We start from the raw sequence: 14,870 nt of genomic DNA on the forward strand, positions 1-14,870 counted from the left end.
TACTACCAATCCAGGAACAATTTATTTCTTCTAGAAATCAGAATTCAATTATTTTTATCACTGTTGAGTTGCTGAATTTATTATTATTATTATTACTTTTTTTGTCGAATAAAATAGATGGAGTTGTTGAATATTCTATTCCCGAAGGAGATGTCTATAGACTTGATCCTCGTGGTGATTTTGTTTTAAACGATACCAATTATGATGGTATATTAATCTCTCCTGAATCGTCTTTAATGACTACCAACGCTAAGGAACTAGATAACATGGATAAACAACAACGTACCGCTTATCTTACTGGTGGTCTTGGTTTATTAATGGACAAACAATATTTTGAAGGCAGTTTACCTGAACAAATAGACAGCGGCAGTAGTAGTCCTGTTGTTGGCTGGTTTCGACGAAAACCTACTATCAATCCATCTGGTCGTATTACAATGTTGTTTAAATTTGATCAAGGTTAGTTGATATTTCCGTATAATGATGTTTTATGGTTTCGTAGTAGTATTATCTAATCCAGGTGGATGAGCAATATTTTGAGCTGAAGATTGTCTTTTTTTCATGTACTACCATGCAAAGAACTGTTATATGTTCCGAGTATTTCCTCATTCTTACCAGCAATTTGACGTTTTTCCAACAAATTTAGGAGGTTTGGGAAGACTTTTTAAAAATGTAACATAACGATCGTTTCCATCATGAACAAAAATCAGTTGGGGTTTTGTACCAAATTTCTTGAATTAAAATATCAAGTATTGAGCACATATTTATAATAATACTCCGAGATTTCACATCTCTATTACTAACAATCAGTAATTATTGTGAATAATGGTATCGTAGTTATCGTGGAACTTGTAAATCCCTAATGTTCAACTTTGTGTGTTCATTGAATAAGAAAAAGAGAAATCAGCGAAGAAAATTTTCTTTTCGACGAAATCATTTACTTAAGCTGTACATTCGTATATATAGTTATGTGGAAAATGTATGTCTATAGAAAGATAGGAAGGATTGTATCACAAAAAAATGGATTCGAGAAAAAATAACAAATGAGGTTAACGTACTAGTCAAGGGGTAAGGGAGAACAGAATTTATGGGTCATATAATAGTCCAGTTGACAGATTTCGTCGAAAAGAAAATTTTCTTCGCTGATTTCTCTTTTTCTTATTCAATAACACTATGAGTTATTTTAATTATTTGTGTGTTCAGTTGTGTATTTAGTCAACTGGTAATGAGTTCAAAACACTATAAAATAGTTTTCCAACTCTTTTTTGGTTTGTCATTGGATTCTCCAATTATAATGCTATTTCGCTATGAAAATTGCTTTAAATCTCCAAAGTTCCTTTATCTATGAAAATATGTTCAATAATTTGCATGTAATCAGTCAAGATTACATTTAATAAAAGTATGTATAATAAGTTTATGTAAATGTCAAATAATATATTTTATATCATTGTATGATACTTTTACTCTTAAATAGCTTTGTTAAATCCAAAGGACATATTTTTTGAATCGTTTTATAATTCTTTTCTTACTTATCATAAACACATATCTGACCGAAATAAATATTATTTGTTTTAACATTCTAATAGAACGATAAAGTGCAAAGATATATTATCTCTTAATTAAGTATATATAACATACATTACCCGCGTAATAACTTAAAAAAAATATTTAGCGGTAAGGATTTGTAGAGATAGTTACGTTTCATACTTCGCTTTTCGAACTAACTTTAGATAAAGGAAACCGTTGAAAACCAGGAAGGACTGGGAAACTGTTTCATCTTAGTATAGAGTCCTCTTAAATAGGCGCATCGACAATTCCTCCTGGAGTCAGACCCATAACATTCATGTATCGCAGTAAAATAACTATCTGATTCTTTCTTAGTTTTCGTTAGATGTCTGACTAAGATAAGTTCGTGACATGGATTATAAGATGTTCGTTTAACGGTTTAATACTTTAAAATTAACTTTCTTTTTCCGGAATTTTGTAGTATAGACATATTATAAATCCAGAATCTTGATTACTAAGTTGCATATATGAGATAGAAAATTTTTTTCAGGTAAATCATAAAACAAATTTTGATTAGAATAATAACTCGACAACCATTTTACTTAGATATTGTGTTAAAAAAAAAGTACATATCAATGCTTTCTGTTTGGGTGATTTTCAATCTTATGAATGTACACATTTTGTCCACTACAACCTTAGTCTGACCTTAAATGAAAACATCTGTCTACTTTTCAAAAAAATTTACTCAATTCAGGGTTTTTGTGAGCTTATCTCATTGTTCATATTTAACAAATGCATAACGCTGCTTTAATGAAAAATGGTTTCCATTACTTAGAAACCGTAAATTTAATGTTTTGCATTTTATTAGTTAGTTGGAGATTTTTCTGAATACAGTCTGACTCAAAAAATATTCAAGATCTCTGCCAACTTCTTATATTTTTCTGGTCTAAACCTAATGTTAAATTGATTACTGTTGACAGTGTGATATCAGAAATTCAGATACGAGGCCATATGCGAGGATTTATTTCAGACACTGTCACTAAGTAACAAATTAAATTCAAAGACTGCAGAAAAAATGTGCATATTCAATCTACATGTTAGACAAAAATAAAGTTCATTATTCAAGCGTTCAGTTAAACGTTCAAAAGTATATAAACTAAGGTGTTACTACAAATTAGTTCAACTAGTTTATATAACTTAATAACTGTTCATCATGTAACAACATGTTCACAGCATGTAAAGTGAGGCTGCTACTAGTTCAAACAGTGAAACAACACTACTATTATTCTCCATAAGCAAAAGCTTTTACCCAATAGTTAAAAAACCCTTAACTGCATATTGTAAATAAATATTCAAGAAAGACTATAGAAACTGTCAATAATTTAGTCTTTTTTTCCAATTTATTCTTGTCAGTTATTATTTAAAACTTCATTGATTAGTTTACAATAGGGCGACCAATAATGGATCAATGTATGGTTTATCCTTTATTTGTATTCCCTAGGTTTAATTACAAAATAACATTTAACATTTAACAGCTAGTTCTTGTGACATTCTGCGTGTAAATATATCAAGTGAATATATTTTTCCCATATGTAATAATAGCTTTTCTTAGCTTATGTTGTCCCTTGCCTCATGAATATTCATCTCCCTCTCTCTTTGTATCCTGTACTGTAACTGTTTTAGTAATTATGGATTAGACTGTAATTTATAACCTTTTTTTGTAAACTATATAGATGATGAACTAGTAGATGTGTCATGTATGTGTGTATGTTTAATAATTTTATCCCAAGATTTTCTCGAAATTAGATTGTTATTATTATTATCTTTGTTGGATGGTTTTTTCTGCATTGAAATTCCAAATCAGTACTCTATCTACATGTTAAAAAATATTTCTTAAATGTTCATTTCAATATTTTCAAGTTTTTGCCTGCTTTCTTAATTAGTAATTAGGAGTGGAAAATAAATTTTTGAATATAGTCTGATATGTGTAAATTAAATATGAAGTTGAAATAAATAGATGCTAGGTGAATTACGTTTTACTTCTAGAAAATCCTTAACAGCTGTTTTGGTTTGTTACTAGGCTTTTCAATCCGGAGCAATGACGTTCGATTCTCAGTCATTAAGTCGTAGGTTTGACCCACTCTGCACTTGGTTCGGTTCAGGCAACCGGATAATAACGCTAGTCCATCACATTTAGAGTACTGTTTGAAGCCAAGTAAATAAGTCTGTATTTGATGAGTTGGAAACAAATAGACTTCTCATTGCTAGATCTCTTATCAGTCATATTAACGTTTAAACCCCATAGTTCAGCTAAAATATCTAACTCCAATCGACTTGTCAATGCATTGCAAATCATTGTATGAGGCTATAAAAATTATTTCCTTATTAAAAAAACATTGGGTTTAACCTTATTTGTTTCGTTAAAATATTGACTGTCTTTCATTGTATCATATTCAGTTATTTTCAAGTCACATTTTAGAAATTTCTCGTCTTACTCTTAAAGCGTTTCTCATTAGAATTTCATTTGTGTCATCAGTGTGTAATTCACTAACTAGTCTAAATGTCAATTCAATCCTCTGAAAACATACTCATACTCAGTAGAGATTCTTACATTTTGTTAATAATCTTTATTCCTTAATATATTCTTCATTTTACAGAAAGGATTACTTCATTTTATCCCTATACCGTCTGGACATGGAGTTAATGAATGCCTGTGACTAGAAGCAATATCCTATATATATCATGTGAACAACTAAAAACAGAATATGTGAAGAAACTTTGTAGTATATCGTTTATCATCATCTAACTTGATAATCTATAGAAGAGTATGAATTTCTCAGAAATCCCCTTATCGTTACATGTTCTCATACACATTACGCAACTATGATTACTTATGAAGTGGATGCGCACTGCTGAGGAGTCCCATACTAAGACAAAACAGTCGTCCAGTGCTCCCAGATTTTCCATGGTAGTCTAGCTTTAAGTGACTCATGAATTAAACTATTAAATTATTTCTAAAAAGTTGAACGGAACTTGCGTCTCTGTAAGCTTTTATTAAGAAAGGTATGTGTATATTCACATATACACTACATCAGTGGCACATGATGCATAAAGTTCCACCACTACATATGATCATAATTGTAATAATGATTATTTTTCGTGAGTAGAGACTGACAGACAGGTTTAATTTATCTTAATCAAACTCAGACAGTTCAATCACCTTGACCTGAATATTTTAGTTCCAAGGTTAACATTAAAATGATTGGCAAAGGTAAAGGGAACTGGGCGAGCATGATTATTCTTCTTTAAAATTAAGTTATCTAACCTATCTGGTATAACTCTTTAGCCTGAAAAAAACCAGTCCAAAAGTATGATTGATTGAGTAATGCTCATTTGGATGTTAACTAACTTATGAGTCATCATCATGTAAACGGTTCGCAATTTGTCTCTTTATTGCATCATTTCATTATGGTAACCATGACTCAGTTGTTTACCAAAGAATAAACAATCTACCATCTTTTGTTTGCCTTAAATCTCTCCAAAGATAACGATGACAAGTTTTGCTTGTAGGAATACATAAACTTCAATTCAAACGAGGCGGATCATGTTGTAATCTATGTTCCTTTTAAAGTATGAATATTTTCTAGAATACCATATAAATCTAAGGTATTCCACTTTATTTGGTTAGTTGTATGAGTATTTAGTAAGTTGACTGATATTGAATAAAAGACAGGTTGTCATCCAGAAACTTTCATAGAATTAACGAAATTTGTTTACTGTGATAACACGTCAATCACATCAATCTGGAGGTGAAGTGAAGAAGGGATTATATTGTAAACAAGATGTTTCTAAAATACTACCAGAGGTATGAGCATGGTTTTTTACTAACAGATTGGAGCAATAAAGACCAATTAGGCTTGAAGTTCAGGACCTTCATTTGTGCAATTTCATTTATGAATAATGAAAGACGCGGATAATTACTAGCCAAACTTTTGAAGTGCAGACATTCAATTACTTTTTTCCCAAGTACCTTTCCTACCTTATACAAATAGACAGATTATTGGCTATAAACTTTCCATTATGCTCAAAATCTAGTGTTTGTTACTTTACACATTTTCCAGCTATTTTCTCACATTACTTGCTTTGGTGAGACCTTGTAGTCTTTCATGTTTTCAAAATATTAAAAATAACACGATAGACGATTTTATTTAGCTCCATTTCTAATGTTTTCAAGTATTTAAATCCTTAAGGACTCTTTTATATTCATCGTCTGTGGAACAGTGGCTTCATTCGTTTTCCGTTATCGAATACTAGCAATTGAGTTCGGATATTCATATTGTTGCTCGAGATGCTGTATGGTGTGTTACTGGCCTTTATATAAAGTCAAAGGAACTCATCTTAAGTTTCTTTAATCAAGATTGATCATCCTATTTAATAATGAATTTCCTCCTCTCTAGTCTCCGTATGATTTTGAGGTATTAGATCTAAGCTTGGATGGTATCATACCTAGCATAACTTGAAAATCCTATGTTCAATCCTGCACCGTTTTGTATGTTAAGATTAGATAATTTTTCAGTGGTCCTTAGTTTCCATTGATTTTCCATTTACATGTGTATCTACTGAAATGAATGTTTGTTTCTTTTTCTGTAAGGTTTCATCTACTATATTATCTAAAATTAAGACATGTTGAATAAGGTTAATACATATTTTTGGGTGTTATTTCAGCGTTATTTTAGTAACACCCAAGTATCCCTTCATTCGTGGATTGCCTGCCGTACAGCCCTTATTAGTTAAACAATAAATTTTTGTAGGGTTTTATGAAGATAATAGAATTTTTGTTGTTTAAATCACCTAATGATCTTAGCTAGACCAATATTGAAAACCAGGGATTACTGGTTAGTTGTTTCACTTTTCAGCAGTGCAGATCCATGATCCTGCTACAGGAAGTTAAATTTATAGTTTACATCACAGGCTGACATTAGTTAGATAATTATTGAAAATTAGGAACCTGTGATAAGCTATTTCATTCTTGTTTTTGAGGTCTCCTGGGTGGCATGTGTACCCACAACTCCTCTTAAGAATCAAAACCCAGAACCTTCAAGTTTGAAGTTCACATAATCGTTTTTCTTCTGGTAATTTTCGGTGATGAGAATCTACTCAACTTTTAAGTAAATATGCCATTTAGAAGAAATATTTTTGTTATTGATTTTATATTCGCGTTTAGTTTATTTCTTTGTCAATATAAATTTGTTCGTTAACACATTGAAGGTTACTTGACATATTTGAAAATAAAGTTGAATGATTACAATAATATTATATCATTGTTTTCTTTTCATATATTTAATTTCTTTACAGCTCGTAACTTTACACAAATCCGTATCCATACTTTGAATTCATTAGACTATATTGCTCTTTTTCGTCGAGTCTCTGTTCAATTCAGTAATGGTGGTCATTATTTTGATCGAAATTATCCACCGGTTGTTTTAGATATACATCGTGATATTTATAATTCTAAACCTCGTTGGGTCCCTATTGATTTAGGCTTTCGTATAGGTCGTTATCTACGGATTACACTATGGTTTGATTATGATTGGATTGTTATTTCAGAAGTTACCTTTGAATCATGTAAGTCATTCCATGTTATGCTGTTCATTTTGTTTATTTAATTGATTCTTAGATTTGTTTTCTGAACTGGTTTGTGTGCATCAAATGGTTTGTAATGTATTGTTGTTTATACAAATAAACATGTCATTATTATATGTGCATCTGTATTTTGAATGTAAACAAACCTATAAGGTCATTGATTATTCTACTAGCTGTCAAAATTATCGTTCTTAATTCATAATGGGATGAATTAAAAAAGTACACCGATTTACTTTAATTTTATGTTGTTAGTTCTCCATATTTCTGATTAATATCGAGGCCGGCAGGACAACCTGTTAGTCATATTCGGAGAAATTCAAATAATTTACTTCTAACTGAAGTTTGTGATTATGATGTTGTTCAGAAGAACCATGAAAGCTCCACGACCAAAGTTCTCTATATTCTTGAAAGCTGTCAGGATACACCTAGCGTTTTGATCGATTGATGGCTTATTTTCAATTTGATATTATCTTCTTAGACAAGTTATCTCTGCTAGTTGTTTGTCCTTTGACTGCAGTCTATATTGAGGACAGAGTAGCACTTTTTGATCATTTAACATTTATTCATACATATAGTCATAGACCTACTCTTCTATAGAACTTGATACATACATTGTATCTATAGACAGAGATTTCAGCATTATTTAGTTGAGTAAACTTAAATGTATCTTAGTAAACAACACGGTTTTACAGTAATTAGTAATAATACCTATATGCTTTCCAAATTTAACCACTGATCATCGATTAACCGCTACTCTGGATAATTGGAATAAGTATTACTTAACAAGATTATCTTTCCTCTTCTATCAACCAGATATCAATGGCTACAAATTTGTTATCAGCTTACTTTGACACTTCAATATTACAAATTTACAATACCTAACTTCTGATGAAAATATGTCTTGTGTGTAGGGAATCATTGATGTACGAAACCATACTGGATTCCGATACCTAGTACTCGTATTTCAAATACAGTATTCTGACTATTATTGATATTGCATTTCTTTATTTCCTTGTCTTTAAAAACACTACTACTTATTAATAGCAGTTAGTAACTAGTAATTAATACTTTTAATACTGAAATAATCGATTACATGTCTCCCATTTTGTTTATTTTGGTGTAAACACTACAAAATCTCTCATAAATACTTGTTGTGTGTGTTCACATGTTTATTAATGATTAATCATTTGTAACCAGGACTAATTAATGCCAAGTATCATTCGATTGTCAATTGGAAATCGTGAGAACTATTTAGAACATTTTAGCTATATGCGCACTAACTTTATACATATATACATGCATACACTTAAGGCAGGATACCATGTAACCTACTTATTATTTGTCAAACGACATTCTGATTTTAATATTGTTTATTAATTCGTTAATCATTCTTCTATTAAGTAATTAGTTAATTAATTAATGACATATTTTACATTGTCCGAACATATTTCGATATAAATAAAACAGTTACTTGTTCACTCAATTTCTCTCTCTCACACACACACATGCAAATACGGCGTCTGCACGCGTATTGTCTAAATGCATTGTTTGTGATGATGAAATCCTCCATAGAAAAGGTGGTACCTTAGTGTTTGTATGTGATTGTGAGTGAAGTAACTATATGGGATCTCCAAAAGAACAATTTTTCATTAAATGAAAACATTTTCCATCTTCTTTGTGTATATTTGTTTGTTTTATGTAATAAATTATAACTAGCTATCATATTTTACGAGTGTACTATTGATGTCCTAGTTAACCATGTGATTTATTACTATTATTATTATAACCCTAGAATTCAGTTTATTCTTCCAGTTCATTTTTACTTTGGGTCATCTAAATTATTAAAAGATTATCTGTATTAGTGAGTCGCCAGTTTCACTCGTGTACATCTCTCTACACTATAGGGTTCCAACTTTGTTAGACTGTCTTCTTCGTTTGTTCAATGAACTTGAATGAGTACATCTAGGATCAGCTTGTGATTGGCAGATCTTATGTATATTCTACTATTTCATTTCAAATGTATGAATTGTGATCTAGTTTTATGAGCTTCTTCACAGTTGAATCCACATTCCTGTATGCGGGACTCGAACCTATGGTCTGCGGTCTCGCTCACTATCGCTTAACCTCTAGACCAGTGAGCAGTCATCCAACAATGTTAATTTCTAGTTTCAATCAATCCACGACATTGTGCAACCACTTTCACTGTCTTCGGTGGATAATTGCCTCACACCCAACATGATTTAACTCCACTAGTCACTTCTCACCAGAACTCCGAGAATTACCGCTCGATCGGTCCATGATTTCAAAAAAAGTTAACAATCTCCACACCATACTGAAAATAACATTTTTGTCAGTTTAATGGCTTGTGATCATTCAATATTATTGATATCACAAACCAGATTAAGTCAAGCATCCTTTTTAGCACGAGGAAGCACTGAATATCTGTTTCGTCCTAGTGTATGGTTTGTACTACTGAGGAGTCTTGTACTTGGAAAAACAAGCTATTCAATGCTTCCTGGTTTTTAATAAATGTCCCACTTTGGTCAGTTTCGTGATATCAATAACCACTTCATTACTGTCATGGATAGCTTTCTTTATGTGCGATGCAGTTTAAATTTTCTTTACATCGATGTTGAAATTATGTATTAAACCGAATTTATCGAGTTTATTTTTACTCTATCTACGTGTGATAGCAACTCTGATGTCATTCAAGTAATAGATAGTTTTCCCGGATAGAATTTGAAATGCTGAACAATATATCTATACGTATTACTAAATAAAATTAACCTTATTATCAGAATTATTCAAATTGTTATGTTAGTGTCCTGTGTTTATTGTTATTTTACCTGTCAAAATGTAGGGATATGGATGTATAGATTCTGGTTACCTGCTTCATTGTATTTTTATTGAAAACAAAACGTTGTCACTTACTATATTTTGAATTTAGAATTCACGTTTTGTCCCGGGTATACTTGAATCCCAATGTTGATGTTCCTATTTGGAATCATACGAAGTACCTTTCACTTCAAACATCTAAAATATCCCGTGATTATATGACTTTGTAATTTACCGTAGATAGTAAAATATTTATTTTTATTTTTTCAATTAAAGAAACTTAGAGTTAACTGTCATCTTTTAATGTTCATATTATGCACTTCTAATCTATTTGTATGTGCGTCATTGCTGTATTGAGCGTATAATGGATATAGTGGTCGGTTTGCATTTTTTTAAACTGTTAGTTAACGGATATTTACTTATGCAAATCATTTCCAGCATTGCCATGCTCCTATAAATTAGTGGTTGCAACCAGTATGTTTCTCTCTTTAAAAAAAAACAATACAAATGAGAATGGTTGACTTACCTAGTTTATCCCCTACCGCTTCACCATGTAAACATACACATGAATGCGGTGGCACATATGTCTTGATTATCGACAGTAAATATGGATATCAATGTTTGAACTAGTTTTAACTTAATTCTTTTGAATCCGGAAACGATAGTCACCACAAATGACAATTTGTGTTTTGTGAAATCTAGGTAAAAAGCATTTTCTTGTCATTATCTGGAAAAAAAAGTAAGATTAATCATATCAGCATTTACTTGTATGTTGATAAGATGGTTATAAAAAGCCCTTTGTAATCAGAAAATACCAACTTGTCATTTTATTCTTCACTTAATTCGTTACATTTAGAATCACTGACTACCCGCTTCATTAGTAGTCATTATTAAAAGTTTATTATTATTATTATGGAATTATTTTGAATGAGTTGAAGGGAATACTGTTGAACCGGCTTTCCGAGAACTTTAACGGAGCCTCCAGAGGCTTTAAAGGATCCGAAGAGTCCTAGCCAACCAGAGCATGATGGAGCCTCTAGAATATCAATGTGGCGTACTACTATTGGTCAGCAGCATAATATGTCTTTTAGCGGATTGGCCAAAATATGATGTTGATTTAACAAATGTTAACATCTATAAATACCCGTGTTTTTCTGTACAACAATGAACCTTTGGAGTAAAGTGTTTTTCGCTTATTTTGCACCTTTTCTCTCGAGTTCAGGTCGCTGCGTAGTTCTAGCTTGCGGGTTACCAGAATAGCTTGGGAACCGAATAAAGCGTTCAAATTAACAAGACTTATCAAATACGAGATTGATGGTTTGTTACACTGCTTGTTAAGGTTAGGATTAAAATTGAGTCAGAACTAAGGTTGTGGTTAGGGTTAGGAATCAATTATTTAAAGTTCAGGATTTGGGGTGCTGTATATGTAAACTGATCTCAAATCCTAACCGAAGAATGTCACGGCTGAGGACCTACAACGTACTTTGACGAGTTCACTAACCATGTAAAACAAATGTATTCTAAGTTAATTCTTTTTAGTTTATAATGCATCCATTCACATTTGCTGCTTTCTCATTCTCTCAGGGTCAGTTTAGAAGTCGTTAAAGTTCTGCATTATAATTAGACTTTACCCACTAGAACTTGACAATATATATATACGAAATAGTCTAATTTTGCCAGAACTACTTTTGTTCATTACTACTGTTTTGAGATGCATTACTGGCGTTTTTTTGTGGCAAACATTCCTCATTTTACATTAACAGCTATTCTAATAGGGTTTTTTTCGCATTAAACCTACTACTGTCCAACATGAACCTATGAGTTGTTGGACGATGATGGATTGTCTTTCACTTTTCTCCATTGCTATCTATATATTTGTTTTGTATGACAACAGTCACTCATACAATTACTACATTATTCTATCCTAGTTTTGGTTTCAAAAACTTGTCAAACACAGCAAAGGTTAAACGATGCATTTCCACGTAAATGTATGTATGTGTATGTGTATGTGTATTACCAGTTTTATATGTTTATACATCATTGTTTTTTTTCCAAAACAAACATTGGAATCCAAGTACATTGTTTTTTATATTCAGTTGTTGGACTGAATGAAATCATGTTTTTTTTTGTTGTTGAAAATACATATATCTGTGTACAATATCATAGATAAGGTCACTTAATAGAATTAGAACAAATGTAACTCTATTTTGTGTTCATAATTTTGACATTTTTAAGAGGATTAATTGTTTTGGATACTGTTTGTTTGTAAAATTGTTCCTTTTTATTCCATCGTGCGTGTGTATGTTTATCCTGGTGGGTTTTTTTTTTTAAAAAAAAAGTTCTATGTGCCGATAAAAAAGTGTTTTTCTACATCAAATTAGTTTAATCCTCTTGTGTACCATCTACCTAACTTTATATGTATGCATGTGTGTGCATATTTATTTGAGATTGGCTAGGTTTGCTGATTGTTTTGTTTCGGGTCTTGTTTATTGAGTTTAACCTCATTTTAAGTTGTTGTGTATGTAGGTATGTAAACAGTACAAACATCATTATTATGTCTATTATTATTTGTATTGTGTTTGTAATCCATGCATTTTCTAGGTTTTAAAATTCAAAAAACAAATTTACCATATGACACTAACCATAGTTGTGAATTATAATTAATTAATGATAATAATAGAGGAAAATTGTACAGTAGTAATAGTAGTGTTTTGAATGAAAACTTGGTGGGGATAACTAGTTTATCATTCCATGCAAAATTACAGTGTCTTGGTAATATTTGGGAACTATACATTAAATACATTATTTGCACATCTCCTTTCAGTTGTCTTTTACATGCTTTATGATTCTTCCAATCCTATTGTTGTTATAACTGCTCTCCCTTTCCTTTGCTGTTCTCTTTAATTCAATCTTCTGTTGGTAAACATTTCACTTCCGATCGGTGCTACATACTACTTATATCTGTCAACATAAGTAGCATACACTACAGCGGTAGTAGTAGTAATAGTAGTAATTAATCATTATAAACAAACGACTTTTTTGGACTTGACATTTAGTGATAATAATCAGTCAGTTGTAACGTAGAACCTGATCCTTGTGTACATCGGTTGAAGTTCCCATGTCGCAGCAACATGGATAGATGGAATTTTCAGACCAAATCCCGGAGTAGTTGATGTAGTACCAGTATTGGTGGCAATACAAAAGATTAGGGATCAAAGGTAAGTTTCAAGAAGATGTAAATTGGTGAGACAATTATGAAGAATTCAGAAGCTTAGATTTCGTGGGGAAGAAAATGAATGGATCCATCTACGCCATTGCAAATGATTTTGAGCCATGTCTCTTAAAGTTTGGAAACTTTTTTGTGGAGTTTTATTCTCTGAACTGGATGGTTAACATTATATCATAGTCATGTCATAGTCAAAGTCTAATAAGAATGAAAACAACAGATAAAAGTGAGATAGGAGTTTGTCTAGTTGATAACAATAGCGAAGATAGAGATAATGAATAAGCATGAGTCAAAGGAACAACCTACAAATTGAATAACGAAGTGTTAAGAGTATATCAAACTGAGGGGTCGGATACACTCCCTCTGAGCACAAATATCAGACTTGGAACGATGAATTATCAGTACCCTCCTCTATGCACAAGTTTTTTTTTTCTAGCTAGTATTTAGTTATTCGACTGCATTCTTGTATACTCAATATTTCATCATAACAATTGAATTACCGTTGAACTGTTGTCATGCCTACTAATATATTATTGTGTCACATCAATTATACTATTTTGGGGATTATAGTTGAAATCAACAGATGAACAGGATTGCGTAATCATAATTAGATTGTTCAGTGTTTATTCCTTTACCATATTGGACAATCCACCAGTGAACATGTGTGTGTGTGTGTTGACCTTAATTCAATCATCATCTAATGCATAATTGCTTGTTTTTATGGTTTTTTCTTGATAATATTAAGGTCGTAATAAATTATAATTTTACTTCATCAATATGAACGTTTCTGTTTGATGACCTCAAGTAAAGTAGTAATGGTGGTGGTCATGTGCAGTGGTGATGATGACCTAATATCAAATCCAAGTTCTTCTTTAGCCACTGGTCTCGTTTTAAATGAGGAGAGATATTTCATATTTCTCGTTTTTGTCACTTCCATTTGTTATTGTTGGCTTATGAAGAATGAGAAAAGAGTAATGATGAAAGGGATTGATTTTTTTACGCATGGCATGTAAATTAATATCAATCTTAATGATATTAGTTGATTTCTTCCCCACCCTTCTCTACAAACACTGACAAACAGCAAACAAATCTTCTACATGAAGAATAAATTGTCTAGAGACATGAATAATTCATCATCGTATAAGATAAATGCAAATCTATGTATAAATATATAATTTGTGTGCATGAAATCATTCCTTTACCAAGGATTTGTTCATTATTATTACTATCACTACTACTAACATTGACCTTATCCACTCATGTGTATTTATATATAATCAGTGCGACAGAGGAAAATCACATGCAAATGATTTTAATTGAAATAAAAAAATCAAAGGACAACTTTTTTGATTGTCCAGTTTTTTTTATGTGGTTAATTATGTATTTGCATATTATTGATTACGGCACTAATAGTTAGAGTTTCGAAAAAGATATAATTTTCAGCACTGATTTATTAAACTGCATATGTCAATTATTCTTGCGTTTGTATGTTATTCACATCAACTATACACATATATATGTATATGTAGGTTCGCTGATAACCAGATGGCGTTTAGAGCGAATTGTATTCTGTTCGAGTTCTGGATTGAGAGTCAAGTCTGGGCTTCGAGTAAATCCAGGTGACAAGCCCCAAGTAAGATGAGGTGCTCATCTTGGATCCCCA

The 14,870-nt window shown here is 31.5% G+C and overlaps 1 protein-coding gene across 1 annotated transcript in view; it reads left to right on the forward strand.

The window, feature by feature from the left end:
- DDR2_2 (DNA damage responsive protein) overlaps positions 1–14,870 on the forward strand; it is an 84,111-nt gene that overhangs the window by 53,178 nt on the left and 16,063 nt on the right. The window contains exons 7-8 of the mRNA XM_012936236.2: positions 118–456; positions 6,859–7,128. Coding sequence (XP_012791690.1) covers positions 118–456; positions 6,859–7,128 — 609 coding nt within the window. The remainder of the gene's footprint in view (positions 1–117; positions 457–6,858; positions 7,129–14,870) is intronic.

Source organism: Schistosoma haematobium, chromosome 1 (assembly GCF_000699445.3).
Source record: "Schistosoma haematobium chromosome 1, whole genome shotgun sequence".
Lineage (NCBI taxonomy): Eukaryota > Metazoa > Platyhelminthes > Trematoda > Strigeidida > Schistosomatidae > Schistosoma > Schistosoma haematobium.